This window comes from Centropristis striata, chromosome 6 (genome assembly GCF_030273125.1).
Source record: "Centropristis striata isolate RG_2023a ecotype Rhode Island chromosome 6, C.striata_1.0, whole genome shotgun sequence".
NCBI lineage: Eukaryota > Metazoa > Chordata > Actinopteri > Perciformes > Serranidae > Centropristis > Centropristis striata.
Window position 1 is genome coordinate 38,684,926 of NC_081522.1, and position 20,375 is coordinate 38,705,300.

The 20,375-nt window shown below is 35.9% G+C and overlaps 1 protein-coding gene across 1 annotated transcript in view; it reads left to right on the forward strand.

Annotated features, from left to right (window-relative positions):
- The window catches only part of hsd17b12a (hydroxysteroid (17-beta) dehydrogenase 12a), a 42,774-nt gene that overhangs the window by 20,418 nt on the left and 1,981 nt on the right, over positions 1-20,375 (forward strand). Inside the window, exons 3-10 of the mRNA XM_059335356.1 lie at positions 2,190-2,265; positions 8,310-8,417; positions 12,042-12,106; positions 13,585-13,629; positions 14,043-14,077; positions 15,974-16,055; positions 17,075-17,140; positions 19,169-19,318. Coding sequence (XP_059191339.1) covers positions 2,190-2,265; positions 8,310-8,417; positions 12,042-12,106; positions 13,585-13,629; positions 14,043-14,077; positions 15,974-16,055; positions 17,075-17,140; positions 19,169-19,318 — 627 coding nt within the window. The remainder of the gene's footprint in view (positions 1-2,189; positions 2,266-8,309; positions 8,418-12,041; positions 12,107-13,584; positions 13,630-14,042; positions 14,078-15,973; positions 16,056-17,074; positions 17,141-19,168; positions 19,319-20,375) is intronic.

Consider the following 20,375-nt stretch of genomic DNA (forward strand, 5'->3'; position numbering starts at 1 on the left):
AATATAAAGCAAAGTGCATCATTTCAAATTTAAAAAAAGCAGAAAAAGATTTGCATCCGTGCACAGCAGCATGCCCACAAACCTGAAAGTTGAGACTTTGTGCATCTAAAGCAGTCGCTCAGAACGGGACACAAGTTGAGGAAAATAAATTTAGTCTCCAGTTCTGTCATCATACAAAGCTTGACTGATCTCCACAGCGCTAGAGCAGTAGTTCTCAACCTTTTTGAGTTGCGACCCCCAATTTAACATGCATTTTGTCCGCGACCCCCGCTCACTGAACACAATCTCACACGCACAGTTCAGATCACCCAAAAAAGAAACAAAATGACCAAAAAAAGGAAACAAAATGACCAAAAAAGACACAAATTGACCACAAAATGACCAGAACAGACACAAAATGACCAGAAAAGACACAAAATGACCAGAAAAGACACAAAATGACCAGAAAAGACACAAAATGACCAAAAAAGACACAAATTGACCACAAAATGACCAAAAAAGACACAAAATGACCAGAAAAGACACAAAATGACCAAAAAAGACACAAAATGACTAAAAAAAGACACAAAATTACCAAAAAAAGGAAACAAAATGACCAAAAAAGACAAAAAATGACAAAAAAAAAGACATTAAGTGACCAAAAAGACTAAAACACAATCACACATGAACACTTTAACACAGTGGAGACAGAACTGACTTCCAAAATTATTTGGTGACCCCCAGAAATCATCTCGCGACCCCAATTGGGGTCCCGACCCCAAGGTTGAGAATAGCTGCGCTAGAGGAGGAAGGTCCTGCTGCTATCATTTTGGGGAAAAGACGGAAAAAAACATCTACCTCTTTTTGTATTTTTTCAAACCGATCACGATCGGAAGGGACGGAGAGTTTTGTCGGAGTTAGGGGGACAACTGCAGTCCTGTTCCCACAGTCTGCATCCAGATGTTCTCAAAGTCTCTCTGCTGGAAGCTTCCAACAGTGAGTGGACACATGTAGACACAGATAAGGGATCAATCTACAGCCACGGGTTAGCGATATAACTCCTGCATTAAAGGGATTTGCTATATTTTATGAAAACGATGAGACAGAAAAAGATCTTGGTGTCTCCTCTTCCTCCCATCTGTAGTTACGGACACTAAATGTGACGTTGTTCTTGACTACAGAGATTCAGAGTCGTCTGCTCTATTAGTGGATTTAATAGTTTCTCTAAAGAATCCTGCAAAAGCACCACTTTAAACCTCGTGTTTACCACAGATGTGCTCATACATTTATTGGAAAGAAGACATTCAGCATGAAAAAAAAAGAACAAAGTGCACTAAAGAAATCTTAGTCAACACTGCAGAAAAGGGGAGTTTAAAAACAAGATAAAAACACTAAATCTGAGGGAAATGATCTTGTTGCATGGACAGATGATAAGAAATTAACTGTTAAACAAGATAAATTAGAAATAAGAGCACATGGATGTGTTAACAGAGTCCACCACAGAATTTACACTGCAAAAGAAGTGCCTAAAAACAAGATGAAAACAGTAAATCTGAGGGAAATGATCTTGCTGCATGGACAGATAATTTACCTTGACAAGATTTATTAAATTAAGATGGTTTCGTCTAGAAATAAGCATGTTGAACACTTAAAATGAACTCTTAAAAAAAGGTAAATTATCTAACACTTGTAAATCTAAGTTGTTTTTTTTTATCTTGGTAAGAAACAGTTTGTAGTGAACTAATGGATCATTTTGGTCTTAAATTTGGTCTCTTGACTAAGAGGTTTTTTCTGAACTTTAAGTCAAATCAAAGGAAGTTTTTAATGCTGTCAGGCTCCAGTTGTGTACTGCAAAAAAGGTGTTTAGTCTAAAAACAAAATGAAAACAGTAAATCTGAGGGAAATGATCTTGCTGCATGGACAGATAATTTACCTTGACAAGATTTATTAAATTAAGATTGCTTCATCTAGAAATTAAGCATGTTGAACACTTAAAATAAGAAATTAACTCTTAAAAGAAGGTAAATTATCTAACACTTGTTTTATCTTGGTAAGAAACAAATCATTTGCAGTGAACTAATGGATCATTTTGGTCTTAAATTTGGTCTCTTGTCTAAGAGGTGCAGCCCTGCAAATATTATATATATTTATATATAAAATAATTGTGTTTAAACTTGTGTATTACTTACTAACGGGTGTTTTTTTTGCAGCTGGCTCGACGAGGCTTCGCCATGATGCTCATCAGTCGCTCTCAGGACAAGCTGGATGACGTGGCCAAGTCACTGGGTGAGTGTGTGTGTGTGTATTTATGTGTGTGTGTGTGTGTGTGTGTGTGTGTGTGTGTGTGTGTGTGTGTGTGTGTGTGTGTGTGTGTGTGTGTGTCTGCACAACATCATGGAAAGCTGTTCAGGTTGAGAGCACAGTGAGTGGGCTGAGGAGGATGTGTGTATGACGTACAGCCTCCCACCCCGTCCACTACAGGGTTTCCCAGGCCGCGATCAGAGGGCGTCACCTCACATAAAGATTTAGAATAAAGAACAAAATGTCTGCATGTGTTTTTAAGGAGAGAAAACAAGTTGGTGTAAGTTTATTTGAGATGTTTCACTCTGATTCTCATTCTGAGTTTCACTTTTTCATTCTGGTGAATTTTTCTGCACCAGTTTTTAATGAAAAAGGTCTTAAAGTTTATCAGGAAAACACAAATCATGCAATAGTTAAAAACACAAAGGATTAAAAAAAGATTGTTAAGCTATAATCCCCTTGTCACCTTGAATCGCTCAAATGTGCAAAAGTTTCTGCACATTCAGAACATTCTCCACATATCTGTTGCATTTTTGAACAAATTTGCATGCAATTTTTGCGATTTTGCAAGTAGTAGAGTAGTTTCACTTTTCATCCTTGTCAATTTTTCTGCACCAGTTTATAATGAAAAGTCTTAAAGTTTATAAGGAAAACACAAATCATGCAACAGTGCGTTATATGCCATTGTGTTTTTAACTAAAGCTCTGAAATCTTTTGGTTTTCTGTCAGATTTTCTCCTGTAGATATTAGTTATAGTTGCTGAATCAACACATGTCGGCATTAACGACTCTTCCGTCGTCTTTTCTGTGTTTTTGTCTCTTTAAATGTGTGTCTGGTGCCTTTTCACCTCCCTGATATGTTAAATTATAAACCCCTCGTCACCTTGAATCGCTCAAATGTGCAAAAGTTTCTGCACATTCAGAACATTTTCCACACATCTGTTGCATTTTTGAACAAACTTGCATGTAATTTTGCACTCTGATTCTCATTCTGAGTAGTTTCACGTTTTCATTCTGGTTTTTATGCACCAATTTATAGTGAAAATTTCTTAAGGTTTATAAGGAAAACAAAAATCATGCAACAGTTAAAAACACAATGGCATAACACATTAAGGCTTTGGAACCTTCTGGATTTCTTTCAGATTTTCAGATTCTTGCACATTCAGAACATTTTCCACACATCTGTTGCATTTTTTATCAAATTTGCATGCAATTTTTGCGATTTTGCACTCTGATTCTCATTCTGAGTTTCACTTTTTCATCCTGGTGAATTTTTATGCACCAATTTATAATGAAAAAGTCTTAAAGTTTATAAGGAAAACACAAATCATGCAACAATTAAAAACACAATGGAATATAACGCACATTCAGAACATTTTCCACATATCTGTTGCATTTTTTAACAAACTTGCATGCAATTTTGCACTCTGATTCTCGTTCTGAGTAGTTTAACTTTTCCAGTTTATCCTCTAAATCCCATCTCTCGGCTGCATCATAACTTTTACTCTGGAAAAATGCAGTCAACACTTCCTCACTGTCAGTATTTAGAAAAAAAATCTGTGGCCTGATTTTAAAGAAACTCCTCCTCTGAGATATTTGTCAGAAAGCAGACCAGGCTTTTTCCTCATTCAAGTCTAAATGAGCATCAGAATGAAAGGGAGAAGTTCCTCCTCCTCCTCCTCTCTGGCCCGTCTCCAGACTCTAACAGAGACTGAATGGAGAGTGCCCCCCCCCCCCTTGTTCAAATAGTGCCCTCTCCCTGACTCGCTCTCCTCCATCTGTCTCTGACGTCTCCCACAGCGCCGTTTCCCCTGTCGTGCTTCACGTCCACAGAGGGGGCTGATGGGTAGTCACGAGCGGGATGCGGCGTGCCAAACTCTGGCTCTCCTCCCTCACGATCAGTCTGACAGACCTGCCCCTCTTAGCGTGTCCCCCACCCGGCCCTCCTATTATCTCTCATGTTAACTATTAAACCCTCCAGAGTCCATGAAACCACCTGAACATCACGTCTTCATGACGTGAAGACATAAAAATGAAGCAACATTGAGTCTCTCCATCAGCTTCTCTCTAAAATTCTGGCTTGAAACCAGTGGTGGAAGGAGTATTCAGCTCCTTTACTTCAGTAAAAGTACTAATAAAACACTGTGAAATGACTCCACTACAGTAAAAGTCCTGCATTCAAAACTTACTGAAGTAAAAGTACAAAAGTATCACCACCAAAATGTACTTAAAGTATCAAAAGTACAAGTACTCGTTATGCAGAATGGACCCACTCAGATTGTTTTATATGTTCTAAATGTATTCTAAGATTATTTGTATTGATGCATTTATATAAGTAGCATTTTAATGTTGTCCAGATAGGACTAATGTTAACTACTTAATACACTGTTATGTTTCATAAATGTGTAATCATATTAAATATTTTTTCATGTTGAATTTGAAAAGTAACTAAAGCTCTCAGCTAAATGTAGTGGAGTAAAAAGTACAATATTTGCCTCTAAATGTAGTGGAGTAGAAGTATAAAGTTACATAAAATGGAAATACTCAAGTAAAGTACAAGTACCTCAAGATTGGACAGTACTCGAGTAAATGTACTTAGTTACTTCCCACCACTGCTTGAAACTACATACCAGATTTTTTTAGGTTATATTCGGTCAAGTAAAACTGAAAATAATGTCAAATATATTTAGTGTAAAATATAGAATGAGAGATTATCCTCATTCTAGCTGTTATATGTAATATTTGCAACCTGTACAATTCTGTGTATTGAAACATAATTTTCAAGATCAGATTTTATGTTTTCCTTTTGACTTACTTGATTAAAATGTTGAACCCAAAAGAAACAAAGTTATCAGGACTAGGGTTGTCACGATACTAAAATTTTCCACTCGATACCGATACTCAGGAAAATATTCGATACTCTATTACATTTTCGATACCACCAGGATAAAAATAAAGACCCCAAAATTTAACAGGAATATTTTTATTAACAAGAAAAATGCAACATGTAAAAATGACCAGAACCACAGGTTAAATATTTATAATAAAAGACAGTTGTGCAAAAAGAAACTGCAACTATGATAACAAGCTTCAGATACTCCATACTTTTGAAAATGAGTATCCGGATACAACGTTTTAGTATCGATACTTTTTTTGAGTATCGATAGTTTTGACCCTATATTCAGCCAAGTAAAACAGAAAATAATGTCAAATATATTTAGTATAAAATATTGAACTAGAGATTATCCGCATTTGACCTGTTATATGTAATATTTGCAACATGTGTTCATATTTGCAACATGTAAAATTCTGTGTATTGAAACATAATTTTCAAGATCAGATTTTATGTTTTCCTTTGTTTCTTTTGGGTTCAACATTTTAATCAAGTAAGTTAAAATTGAATTATCAGGACGTATAGGTGACATAAGGCTGAAAAAAGTGACACCAGGACATAATAGTCCAAGATTTCAGAGGGTTAAAAACATCTTTGACTTTAGATCGCACCAACCTGGCAACCCCAAATTACTCCAACAACCTGGCAACCCGAGCCCCAATATTGCTGCTTCTGTGCCACCGTCTGTGTCTGAAGCAGCTTTTATTGTTTTTCTTTAGTGAAATCTGCATCCAGTTCATATTATTTTTAGAGCCTCCAGACCTTCAGCACCCTGTTTTTCCTCTCAGGTTCCTTTTTAAAAAAAAAAAAATATCAAACCTACTCTGACTCTCTCCTGCTCTTGGTCGAGGCTCATCCCAGGAATTTTCCTCTCCTAACTCCCTCCGCCACCTATCAGCTAAACGAGTCTTTGGACAATAAATTCTAATTGCAGCAGGCGCGTCAAACATGACGACGGAGGGGAGGGAGGAGGAGAGAAGGAGGAGGAGGAGGAGGAGAGAGGAGGAGGAGATCTCTGGTCTGGTTTGTTGGTGTGCAGCGCCCCCTTCAGCTCAACTCTCACACTTCACTGGTTCCATGTGAATGGATCAGAGTCTGCAGACTGCTCTGCTCTGACACAGAATGCATGAAGAAGACAAGAGGACTTTTTTAAACAAGCGTTCGCTTTAGTTGAAACACTTTCTCTTTATTGCCGTCTATAGATATGATTGTAACCTGTAGAAGATAAGATAAGATGTTTTTTATTCATCCCAGCAGAGAAATGTAGGTGTTCCAGCAGCTAACATACACACAACACAACACAACACATGTGTACATACATATTCCACCTAAACAAAACATGAGCCCACAATACATATTCCACCTATACAAAACATGAGCCTACAATACATATTCCACCTATACAAAATATGAGCCTACAATACATAGCCTAGGATAGAAACAGTGGAATGGATGGTCCATGTGCATTAGTAGCTGTTACTCATAGATAACAGTTACAGCAAGTGTGCAAATATACAGGTGTGTAAATAAATAGGTGTGTAATAAACGGGTGTGCAAAAATGCAGTTTGATGTATACATACAGTATAAGCAGTTAGAAGCTAAAGTTTAAATAAATATTCTTCTGTCCTCACTAAAAGGGGAGTCATTATAAAGTGTAATTGCAGCAGGTATAAAAGTATTCTTAAATCTGTCCTTTTTGCAGCCTCCAACTAAAAACGCTCTTTTGTTTACACACTAGATTGTGCAGTAAACTACTAAAACTCGACTAATCCACTTAGTGTCCATCTCAACTAACTCGTAGGCTAAAAACAGGTGGTTTGACACGAAACGAAACACTTTAAAACACTTAAAACTTGAAACGCAAGACAAACTGGAGCTGCTGCAACAGGCTGCCACTAGCGCGGCGCCATGACATTTCCAGGAAGAGACTAAATGAAGTGGGAATCCAGAGAACCTCACAATACATTAACCACCATCATGATTGTATCACCATGCAGAAATTCTGGGATTTTTAGTACATTGCAAGACAATCATCTCTGATATTTAATGATATCTGTGAAACCTGAGAAGAGAAACAGCAGGAATCTGTATTTATTCACTGGCTTGATGTGTCTGTTTTGCAGAATTTGACAACTGAGATGAAAATATGTCCAACAAAGTGCATAAAGTCTGAGCTTCATGGTTCTTTAACACACTAAAGAAGCCGTAAACTGTCAGAAAACAGAACAGATGTGGAGTTGGAATGTTTAAATGAATGATACGACTGTGTCTCACTAAAATGTTTCAGTCGGTGAAATTAAGTTTGAAGAAAACTCTGATTTGTTTCCTGTGTTGTGCATGCTGTCGGTCATTTCCCCTTTTAAATGTGTTTTTCTTCTGTCACTCTTTGTTCTGTTTGTTGGAGTGAATCTGCAGAGCGCCTGCTTGTTTAATACAAAGTATTCTGCAGCAGTGTATCGATAATGAAGCGATTTCGCATTTTTTTGCATAAAGGCCTACTTGCTTTATGTCAGAACATGTGATTTCTCTATAATTAAATAGTGACTTGATCAGCAAGTGAAGGAGGTAAAGTTTGCTCTGAGTCGATGCACAGAATGATTTAGTTTGTTGTTTTTTCTGAACTTTAAGTCAAATCGAAGGTTTTTTAATGCTCCAGTTGTGATGACCGTAGCCTGCAAACTGCAAAAAAGGCGTCTAGAAACAAGATAAAAACAGAAAATCTGAGGGAAATTATCTTGCTGCATGGGCAGATATCTTGTTTTAAGAGTTAATTTCTTATTTTAAGTGTTCAACATGCTTATTTCTAGATTACTAGATACTAGATACTTAATTTAATAAATCTTGTCAAGGTAAATTATCTGTCCATGCAGCAAGATCATTTCCCTCAGATTTTGTGTATTTATCTTGTTTTTAGACTTTTTTTTTTTTTTTTTTTTTTTTTTGTTGCAGTGCATACCAGAATTTTGATAAAGCAAATAAGAGCTGCAGAATAATGGAAATGCATTCCTAAAAATATCATAGTCAATATTTTAGTGGTGATTTTGCCAGGACAGCTCGTGTCTTGCGGAGCTCTCCTGTAGTTTTCACCCTGAAACTGAAACCTGAAAGTTAAAGGACTCTTGTTTCTCCTCCACAGAGGAGCAGTTTGCGGTGGAGACCAGGACCATCGCGGTGGACTTCGGCAAGGACGACATCTACGACAAGATCGAGGAGGGACTGACCGGTCTGGAGATCGGAGTCCTCGGTAAGATAGATAGATAGATAGATAGATAGATATACTTTATTTATCCCAAGCTGGGAAATTACAGTGTAGCAGCAGCATTACACACAGAGACAATGACAATTAAATAAAAACAACAACCTAGGCATACTTCAAGCAATAAAATATAAAAATGCAATAAAATATAAAGTGTCTAAAGGAGTATGTATTAACCCATTGAGGCCTGAAAAACCGCTGGGCGATTTTAAAATAAGCCTCTAATTTTCTAGAAATTCTGGAAAAATTCTGGAAAAAAAAGTGTGAACTCTTCTACTAAATAATAGATTTTTCAGCCTCTGTAGCAGATAGAAATGAAATTCAAAAAGTATTTGAGAGCTTATACAAATACTACAAAACGACGTAAACGCTTTCCAGGCTTCAATGGGTTAAGGAGTAGTGGAATAGAATTCCAGTGCAGAATAAATATGAATATACAGTATAAAAATGTTGGTGCTATGAAACAAATAAGGTGCAATGAACAGTGTGCATAAAGAACACATAAAGTGCATTTCTCAGGTTTCCTGCTGCAGGGACGTGCAGATGTTCAGTCTTCGGTTCAGTAACTGTAATGTATTTAATACATTTTATCAAATATATTAAGTGAAATGAAATGACTACAGAATAATTTATTACAGTGTATGGTTACCAGAATAATTCTGCAAAAAATACAGTACAAATGTAAACAACTTTACAGAACAACTTGTACATTTTACTGGTATTCAGTGTCCAATAAGCAAAATCTGCATGTCAATTTTGCATAAATAATGAGTATAACAGCAGCATCATCCTGTTAAATTAGCAACTTTAAATTTATTTTTATTTTTTTTAATTACTACAATTTCAGGACATAAAATGTACAAGTTGTTCTGTAAAGATGTTGACATACACTACTGGTCAAAAGTTTTAGAACACACCAACTTTTCCAGAATTTAATTGAAAATGATGCAGTTTAATGTCTCAGTGTACTCTGAAATTAATGCACATTTGAAACATTTAAAATTCTTTATTGAGCATGATAGTGTTTTGAAAGTAAAAAAAAAAGATTCAAAATCACATCTTTATGTTGGACTAAAGGACTAAAAAAAGACACAAAATGACAAAAAAAGACACCAAAAGACACAAAATGACTAAAAAAAGACACAAAATGACTAAAAAAAGACACCAAAAGACACAAAATTACTAAAAAAAGACACAAAATGACAAAAAAAAGACACCAAAAGACACAAAATTACTAAAAAAAGACACAAAATGACAAAAAAAGACACCAAAAGACACAAAATGACTAAAAAAAGACACAAAATGACTAAAAAAAGACACAAAATGACCAAAAAAAGACACAAAATGAATTAAAAAATGGACAAAATAGCCCAAGACTCCATAGAGTTAAGTTGTTAACCCATTTCTTGTTCCCTGAAAAAGGCCTACTTGTATAATTCTGAAATGTACATTATTTTCCAGTTTTGGTTAAGCTTACCTTTTTTTATTTACCTCTGGCAGTTCACCACTTACCTTTGTACCCTTTCAAGCTGTTCATTTGACTTGAACTGCTTGAATTTCAATAAAAAACTGGAAAAATTGGGGTGTTCTAAAACTTTTGACCGGTAGTGTATGTTCTGTATTTTTTACAGAAATATTCTGGTAACCACAGCTGCCAGTTTTTTTTCTGTAAAAACAACGGGACATTTTTTACAGTGAACCTGTTGAATGCAAACAACCAGCAGTGGTTACCAGAATAATTCTGCAAAAAATACAGTACATGTACATTTTACTGGTATTCAGTGTATAATAAATAATAACTGAATGTTAATTTACTGGTATTCAATGCACAATAAGCAAAATCTGCATGTAAATTTTGCATAAATAATGAGTATAAAAACGGCATCATCCTGTTAAATTAGAAGTAAAGGACACTATAATCTACAACTTTAAATGTATTATTTTTTTAAATGACTACAGTTGTAGGACGTAAAATGTACAAGTTGTTCTGTAAAGATGTTGACATATTTACTGTATTTTTTACGGAAATATTCTGTTAACCACAGCTGCCAGTTTTTTTTCTGTATTCAACAGGTTCACTGTAAAAAATGTCCCGTTGTTTTTACAAACAACAGACAGCAGAAGAGAACAATAACAGCTGACATCAGTGTGTTCAGGCAGCAGGAGATACTTTGTGTGTGCAGGAAGTCAGAAGCCTGTGGGGATTAAAACTGGATGTAATAAATGTAGTTGAAGGGCGTTGTAGTGAACAAAGCACAGTTTGCTCTTTGTTCTGCAGCTGGCAGAGCTCCATCTGAACTTTAGTAGAGTCACATCAGAAGACACTTATTGGATGGATGTTGGTGGCGTGATTTCCTGATTCTCTCTGAACACTCGAGTAATTTGATCCGTTTTAAACGCCCTTAATTGAGATTCTTCTTTCAGTCAACTTTGTCTGAGAGAAAAGCTGCAAGCTGCACATTGACTGAGGAGAAGTTTGAAGTCAACTCATTGGTGGTTTTGGTCTCAGTAAACTAACATTTCTTTAGATGATTCAGGTTTTTTTGTATTATCTGTACATGCTGGATGAATTATTTCTAAAAAAAACAAAAACCTTACAAGCACCAGATAAAAACAGTAAATCTGAGGGAAATGATCTTGCTGCATGGACAGATAATTTACCTTGACAAGATTTCTTAAATTAAGATTATTAAATCTAGAAATAAGCATGTTGAACGCTTAAAATAAGAAATTAACTCTTAAAACCAGATAAATTATCTAAAGTTTTTTTAATCTTGGTAAGAAACAAATAATTTGCAGTGCACTCTGCTGCTTGCAGCTTTTATCTTGTTTTTAAGAGTTAATTTCTTATTTTAAGCGTTCAACATGTTTATTTCTAGATTTAATAATCTTAATTTAAGAAATCTTGTCAAGGTAAATTATCTGTCCATGCAGCAAGGTAATTTCCCTCAAATTTAATGTTTTTGTCTTGTTTTTAGACACAACTTTTTTGCAGTGCAAGGTGTATATTGACTGAGGAGAAGTTTGAAGTCATCTCATGGTTGTTTTGGTCTCAATAAACTAAGATTTCTGATTGATTCAGGTTTCTTTAATTCTCTGTACATGCTGGATGAATTATTTCTAAACGTATAAGCACATCTCTGTTAAAGAAGATTTAAAGTGATGCTTTTGCATGATTCTTCCTAGAGAAACTCTTAATGAATCAACAGTGTTAGTGCACTGTGAACCTGTTTAGTGGAGGATAACTCTGGGATATTCTTCTGTGCATGAACAGATTTTTTTGGTGCATGCATCCTTTTTAAAGTCTGAGCTGGAGCTTCACAGACTTTGCAGGAAACATTATTTCAGCAGCGAACTCACGACTCCTGCCTGTTTGTCGGAGCAGTGAGTCACAGCTCTCCTTGTTCTCTTTAGTTGAACATTTAAGGAACTCTTTGTCCTTTTCTGATGCCGGTTGTGCTCCACTGGCTGTAAGGTGTGGCTGCCTGTGTCACTCTGGACTCACTGCCTGTTGCTTCTGATTTGCTTTTGTTGCCACCTGGTGGTAGAAATGTGGTTTGGTTCTGTGGAAACAGTATAATGATACTTTTCTTTTTCTTTTGTCCTCAACAGTTAACAATGTGGGCGTGTCCTACCCCTATCCAGAGTACTACCTGCACATCCCTGACCTGGAAAACGTGAGTTTTATCTTTGTTTCTAAAGTCTACAGTCTCTAAATAACTGACTCTAATTTTAATAAATCTGCAAATTAGGAAGCAAATGTCTTTATTTTGCCTCATGCCTCGTAGTTTTAGTCCTTTTTGGCATCTAAAGCAGGGGCCTCAAACTCAAATTACCTATCAAAATTACTAAAAAAAGACACAAAATGACCAAAAAAAGATACAAAATGACCAAAAAATACACACAATTACTAAGAAAAAGACACAAAATTACTTAAAAAAGACACAAAATGACCAAAAATACACAAAAAAAGACACAAAATTATTTAAAAAAAGACAGTTATTTTTTAAAAGACCAACAAAGACACAAAATGGCAGAAAAAAACCCTAATTACTTAAAAAAAGACACAGAATTACCAAAAAAGACAAAGTATTAAATAAAGACAGTTATTTTAAAAAGACACTAAATTATTTAAAAAAAAGACACAAAATGACCCAAAAAAGACACAAAATGACCAAAAATGCACAGAATTACCAAAAAGGACACAAAATTATTTTTTTTAAAGGACACAAAATGACAGAAAAAAAACGTAATTACTTAAAAAAGAAACAAAATGACCAAAAAAGACACAAATTTACTAAAAAAAGACACTAAATTATTTTAAAAGGACACATAATGACCAAAAAATACACACAATTACTAAGAAAAAGACACAAAATGACCACAAAAAGACACAAAATGACCAAAAAAAAGATACAAAATTATTTTAAAAAAGACACAAAATAACAGAAAAAAACCCTTATTACTTAAAAAAGAAACAAAATTACCCAAAAAAGACACAGAATTACTAAGAAAAAGACACAAAATGGTAACAAAAAGACACAAAATTATTTTAAAAAAGACACAAAATAACAGAAAAAGACACAAAATGACCACAAAAGGACACAAAATGACCAAAAAATACACACAATTACTAAGAAAAAGACACAAAATGACCAAAAAAAGACCCAAAATTATTTTTAAAAAGACACAAAATAACAGAAAAAAACCCTAATTACTTAAAAAAGAAACAAAATTACCCAAAAAAGACACAGAATTCCCAAAAAAAGACACATTATTAAAAAAGACACAGAATTACCCAAAAAAGACACAAATGGTAACAAAATGGCCAAAAAAAGACACAAATTTACTAAAAAAGACACAAAATTATTTTAAAAAGACACAATTACCAAAAAAGACACAAAAGTATTAAAAAAACACACACAATTATTTTTTAAAAAGTAATTAAAGGGACCTTCCACACACAACACGGTAAAGTGCCATTCATATAAAACTCACATTAAACTTTCATATCAAGGTGGGGGCCACAAAATATCATCACGAGGGCCCAGAGTTTGAGGCCCCTGATCTAAAGCAACAATCATCTGCTGCTTTTAACATCTTTTGTGATATTTAAACATTCTTTATCTGACTTTAGCTGCTTTTTGTCTTCCAGTTCATCACAAACATGATCAACGTGAACATCACCTCCGTCTGCCAGGTGAGTTTTTATCTTTTAACTCTTCTGTCCTTCAGGGAGGAAACCCCCCAAACATTTCACCCCACTCATTACAAACTCCATCCTCCAATCACAGCTGAGTCTTTGTTAAAGTTTGATCCATGCAGATCACTTTCCCCCTTTTGTTCTCCTCCTCCTCCTCCACTTTTCCTCCTCCTCTTCTGCTGTTTCTACCACGGTACCTGCAGTGTCTCAGTTGTTCCCAAAGCAACGGTGGACTACACCAACGCTGTCTGTACTCGCCACCCACGCAACTCTCTCTCTCTCTGTCGGTCTCTCTCTCCCTCTTACTTTTTTATTATTATTAAATAAAACTCTTTCCCTTCTTCCTCCAGTTCTCCTCGCTCTCCTTCATCAGTTCCTCATTGTTTGTGTTGTTGTTGTTGTTGTTGCAGATGACCCGCCTGGTGCTGCCCAGGATGGCTGACAGGTGAGTTAAATAAAAATCTTCCATGTTTTGCGACATGACTGCAGTCAAATATCATAAACGAGGGCATAAAAACTGCACAAATAAGCTCAAAATAAACGAAAAAACGTGTTTCTGAGAGCAGATTTTTGGGGGATGACACTTTATAGAGGTGACTCTTTTTTTAGGGGCTAAGAAATCCTCAGCAAGCCCTCTCTCCATCACTGCATCTCCTCTTTTCCTCTCCTCCTTTGTTCGCAATGCTGACAAGCTTTCAATTCACACAAAGTGCTCTTCCCAGCTGATTGGCTGCTCCGCTCCCATGTGACTCCCGCCGGCCAATCGCAGCGCAGGCACATTTGGTGCCGTGTGAGGCTGAGCGTCGCTCCACTACATCACTGCAGCAACAGGCTGCCATGGCAACACACACGGGCACTACCACACTCATGCTACACACACACACACACACATGCTGAAACACTGTGTGTGTGTGTGTGTAAGTGTGCAGAATGTGTAGACACACAGGGTTCCCACAGGCATGGAAAATCTTTAAAAAGTTTGTGGATTTGAAGAGAAAATAAGGAGTTAAAAGGCAGATAAATGTGTTCCACTGTTCTGGGATCAGTGCTCCACATCTTGAGGAAAGCCCTGTGATGTAGACTGTGTTGTTATGGCAGCAGCAGCTGAAACGGAGGATTTTCGGAGCACCCCGTGTACCCAGTGCTCACTGCAGCCGCCTGGCTCTGCTGCATGTCATCCCCCTTCTCTATCTGCCTCCTTTCCTGTCATTCTGCACCTAGATTCTCAATTAAATCAAAGAAATGAAGGATTTTTAGCAGGCTTTGGAGCCACTGTGGTGGTTTATTTGACCAATGCATGATAGTTTTGACTCCTGCAGCAGCATTCATTCATTAAAAACTCTAAAAATGTGTTAGTCTGCCTCCTAGTCTCTAGATTTCTTTAGTCCATTAGTCATTTTTTTATGCTTTTGAATGCTGAACACACAATTTAAAGTGTTGCTTTTGCACGATTCTTTTTAACAAATTCTGCAAAACGAACGTGTTTTCTTTTTCTTTTCTGCACATTTTAGATATAATTTGCACTCTGCACAATCTTCACTTAATTTGCACTAGGTTGTATATTGTTAAATGTATTTTTCTATTAGATTGTTTTATTTTTTATCTTTATTTAAAAGGGATGTGCAATTTTTGTGGTCGGCTGTAACAAAGAAATTCCCCCGCTGTGGGATTAATAAAGTCAAATCTAATCTAAAAGTAAGAGTATCTTTAGTTGAGAGTATTCTGCACCAGAATACTCTCTTCTTCATGCATGCTTTCTTTTTAAAACAGCTTCAGAGACTCTGCAGGAAACATAATTTTGGCCCCGATATCACGACTCATGACTGTGTAAGAGCAATGAGTCAGAGTTCACATTGTACATTTAAGTGTTTCTTTTGCACGAATCATTGTGGTAGAAACTCAGTTTTACAGATGTGTTAAACTAAATAATTCCAATAAATCATTGGTCAACTAAGAATATCTTCAGTAGAGGACAGAATCCTCTTCTGTGCATGAAAAGATTCCTTGATGCATGAATTCTTTTTAAAAGTCTGAGCTGGAGCTTTAAAGACTCTGCAGGAAACTAAAATAATATTTTGCCGGCGATATCACGACTCATGACTGCTGCTGTAAGTGCAATGAGTCAGAGTTCACATTGTACTTTGTAGTGGTGCTTTTGCATGACTCTTTATGGAGAAACTTAACAGATCTGTTGACAAAACTCCATGACTAAGACTTTCTTTAGTGCAGAACAGCCCTATAAATGTGACTGCTGCAGCCCGGAATATTCTCTAAAAAAAAAACAACACATCGACCGGTAAACAAAGTTCTTGTCCTAAATCTGCCTCGTTTCTCTTCTCAGGTCCAAAGGTGTGATCCTGAACATCTCGTCTGCCAGCGGCATGTACCCCGTCCCTCTGCTCACCGTCTACTCCTCCACTAAGGTTTGTGCAACATCTCCACTCTGGAGACTGAATTATGTCACAATTTTGAAGAGTTTCTTGCTCATTTCATCAAGCAAATCCTGATGCACTGCAAAAAACCTGAAGCTTTACCAAGTATTTTCTTCTTCTATCTAGCAAAAGTATCTTAATTATCTTGTTTTTTAGTATAATTTACCTACTGACCATAACTTTATGTGCTTATTATAAGAACATGTGTCTTTTTGTAACAAAAACAAGTCAAAGTTTATTTATAGAGCACATTTAAAAGCAACCTTAGTTGACCAAAGTGCTGTACAGTTATTAAAATAGAATAAAAATCATACACAAATAAAAACCATGAAAACAATAAAATACTAAAAACAGTAAAACAATAAAATAGTAATAAAAACTCAATCCAAAAACAGAGTTGGAGATAAAAGAAAAGAAAAGCAAAGTAAATAGCCTCTCCACAGGGATTTCAGTCTTGTGTAAAGACTTGTTTTTAGGATTGATATTTTTAGCTTTTTCATGCTTTTCAATATATTCAACTGTTGAATATGGTGAGTTTTTACCTAAAATATTGGCTCCAATTGAGAGTTTTAGTTCCACGTAGTTTAAATGTTATTTCAAAAGCATTTTCTACCACCAGTATCTACCCATAGATACTGAAATGAGAAAAAGAAATGTGCTAGTTTCAAGTATTGCTGCTTATTTTAATGTTACTACAGTCTGGCTATTCAAGCCACAATTGCTCCAAATAAGTATTTTAAGACATCATTGGTTTTTCCAGTGCCGATATATTTTTATTTAAAGAATTCTTACAAAGAAAAATGTACTTACTGCACTGGCAGATCATTTTACTTTTTTCAAGCATCCATCCATCCATTTTCCTCCGCTTATCCGGGGCCGGGTCGCGGGGGCAGCCTAAGCAGGGCATTCATTTTAGTTATTTATTTCTCATTTGTTTGTCAGTAGGTTTTTGCAGTGTAACAGACCAACATGTGTTAAATGTTTCCTCTTCTCTCTCTCTGTGTGTTCAGGCCTTTGTGGATTTCTTCTCTCGTGGCCTCCAGGAGGAGTACAGGCGTCAGGGCATCATCATCCAGGTGAGTTTGACTCCTTTCACTGGATTCATCCCTCTGCTAATTAATCCACCCTGCACATGATTTAATTAGCCCAAAGATCTTTAACCCTCTCAAGTCCAGGAGACTTTGGTTCAGATTTATCAACTTCCTCTGCATTAATTTCTGTCTCTGTTCAGCATCTTTCAGTCTGTCCTTACATCACATGCATGGATCCTTTTTCTCACACAAACTTGGCTATCAGTCAGATTTTTCATTTTATTTTAATTAACAAAGTATAAAGCTGCCAGGAACCCAAAATACAAACAAAAGACACAGGTTTCTATGGGAATGTACCATTTTTTTTTTACCATTTATACACACAAAAACAGCACAAAAAATGATAATAAAACTACAAAACAGTCTATTTGCATGTAAATTAAAAATAGTAATAGTTTTCATTGTAGGAAGAAAATGGTCTAGAAACTAATAAATGTCACACTGTGAAAGCTCCTAAGATTGCACTTTCAACTGGCTTTCTTTTAAGTTATTACTGTAAATAAAACGTGTAGTTTCAATAAATAGATGGACTCCAGAGAGTTAAACTGAAAGATGCCAGGAAGACAGAAGTAACTTTGATAGCCAGAAGCATAAATCATACCTCTGATTTCTATAAACTGTTGCTATAAACTGACAGAATATATAAGATGTGTCCATCTGATGATCCCTGATTTATCCCCTCACATATTCAGCTCAAGAGAAGTTCTAACATCCAGCATGTTGCTCAGTCTTCTCCGCCTGAAGGACAATAAAATGAATCCACATTCATGAATGATGCATTTTCACAGCAGATGCAGTTTTGAGAATCTGTTGTTCCACATCAGGCTTGTTTGTTCTGTTTTTAGCTCCTCTGTAGTATTCACTCATGCGCCACCTGCTGGCTGAAGAGTGAGCTGCAGTTTCACCTCAGAAACCCTGAGACTCATTCTCACCTGAGAACTGAACTCATCAGACCAGAGTTCAGCTGTTTCAAGTTCCTCTCCTGCAGCCAGAACTCAGCCGTCTGTCTGTGGGAAAACTTTAGGACAATCCTCCGTAGTAAAACTGTCAGAGGAATTAGAGATTGTAGACTAACCAGTTGCAAAAAAGCAAAAAATGTGTGTCTAAAAACCAGATAAAACAGTAAATCTGAGGGAAATGATCTTGCTGCATGGACAGATGATTTACCTTGACAAGATTTCTTAAATTAAGATTATTAAATCTAGAAATAAGCATGTTGAACACTTAAAATAAGAAATTAACTCTTAAAACAAGATAAATTAAAGCTGCAAGCAGCAGAGTGCACTGCAAATTATTTGTTTCTTACAAGATAAAAAAAACTTTAGATTTAGAAGTGTTAGATAATTTATCTTGTTTTAAGAGTTAATTTCTTATTTTAAGTGTTCAACATGCTTATTTCTAGATTTAATAATCTTAATTTAAGAAATCTTGTCAAGGTAAATTATCTGTTCATGCAGCAAGATCATTTCCCTCAGATTTACTGTTTTTATCTTGTTTTTAGACTAAACACCTTTTTTTTGCAGTGTTCTGCCTTTAAGAAACCTGAGACTTTATGCTCACCTGGGGAGGAAAGGGGAATTTATTGTATTAAAATATACAGGTGCATCTCAATAAATTGGAATATCATAGTAAGTTTATTTATGTCAGTAATTAAATTTAAACAGGTGAAATAACACATTATATAGATCCATTACACACAGAATGAAACATTTCATGTCTTCATTTATTTAATTTCTTCTAATTATAATGATTATGGCTTACATTTAATGAAGACCTAAAATTCAGTGTCTCAAAAAAAATTGAGTATGACAAAAGACCAATTTTAAAAAGTCTGTTTAATATGTAAATGTTGCCACTGAAAATTATGTCATCTATATGACTCAATACTTGGTTGGGGCTGTTTGACTTGAACTACTGGAAATGGACTTTTACATGATGATCCTGTAGTTTAATCTGCGATTATTGGGCCAGTAAGTTATGTGTTATTGACTGAATCTCTCATGTTTCCTGCAGAGCGTGCTGCCGTTCTTCGTGGCCACTAAAATGACTCGTATCAGGACGCCCACCCTGGACAAACCCACCCCCGAGCGCTACGTGGCCGCTGAGCTCATGACTGTGGGTCTGCAGGGTCAGACCAACGGGTACTTCCCCCACGCCGTCATGGTGAGAATCCTCAGAATACTGATCCACCTTTACCCTCAGTCAGCTTAAAGCTTGCTCTTAGTTCTGGGGTGTCAGACTTTAAGTGAACTATTTGACTCGGTTGTTGGTTTTAATCTCAAAGGACTATTTCATGGCAGAAGTTTTGACTTGTCAAAGCAGAAAAATCTGTAAATATTAACATTAACAACGGCTCCATCAGTAGCAGAAGCAGCCGTCTTTAATGCTTTTCTTGCTTTGACAAGACAAAATATCTGCTGTGATTTACAGCTAGACCTGTCTCCATAACACATTTTTTGGACGATATATTTTCCCAGAAACTATCCTGATAAACGATGGTATCGTTGTATCGATGTTGTTTTAGTTTTATAACCATATTGGAGCATAAGAAGTTCATCCTTTCCAGATCATAACTCATATACAACAACTTCTTTACTTGCTACTAATAATCAATAATTCTGAGGTTATTGAGGGAAAACTCTTAGTTAATGTCTTACTGGTTGTATAATAAGGCCATGCAGAATAAGGCATTAATAACTACTTAATAATGACTCAATAAGAGCCAATATGTTACTCTTCTCGTCTCGTCTAATATTTTTTTCCATGACTGTAGTTTGTTTAATGCAGTAACAAACCATGATGTCTTTCTGCAGCTGGTCACATTCTGCAGCATGCAAGCTGCTTTTTTTGGTTGTTCTGACCTACAATCCTCTGCAGTGTGTCCCAGTTTTAAGCATCCTGCATGCAACAGTTTGTGCTCTGTCAGGTCAGCTGCAGTACGAACTTAAAAGTCAAAATAAAGCCTGATTTTAGGTCCGATTTAAAAAAATAAATAAATAAATAAATAAAATGTTTTTATTGATTTGACAGGCAAAAGTGCATACACTGCTGCAAAAAATGTGTGTCTAAAACCAGATAAAAACAGTAAATCTGAGGGAAATGATCTTGCTGCATGGACAGATAATTTACCTTGACAAGATTTCTTAAATTAAAATTATTAAATCTAGAAATAAGCATGTTGAACGCTTAAAATAAGGAATTAACTCTTAAAACAAGATAA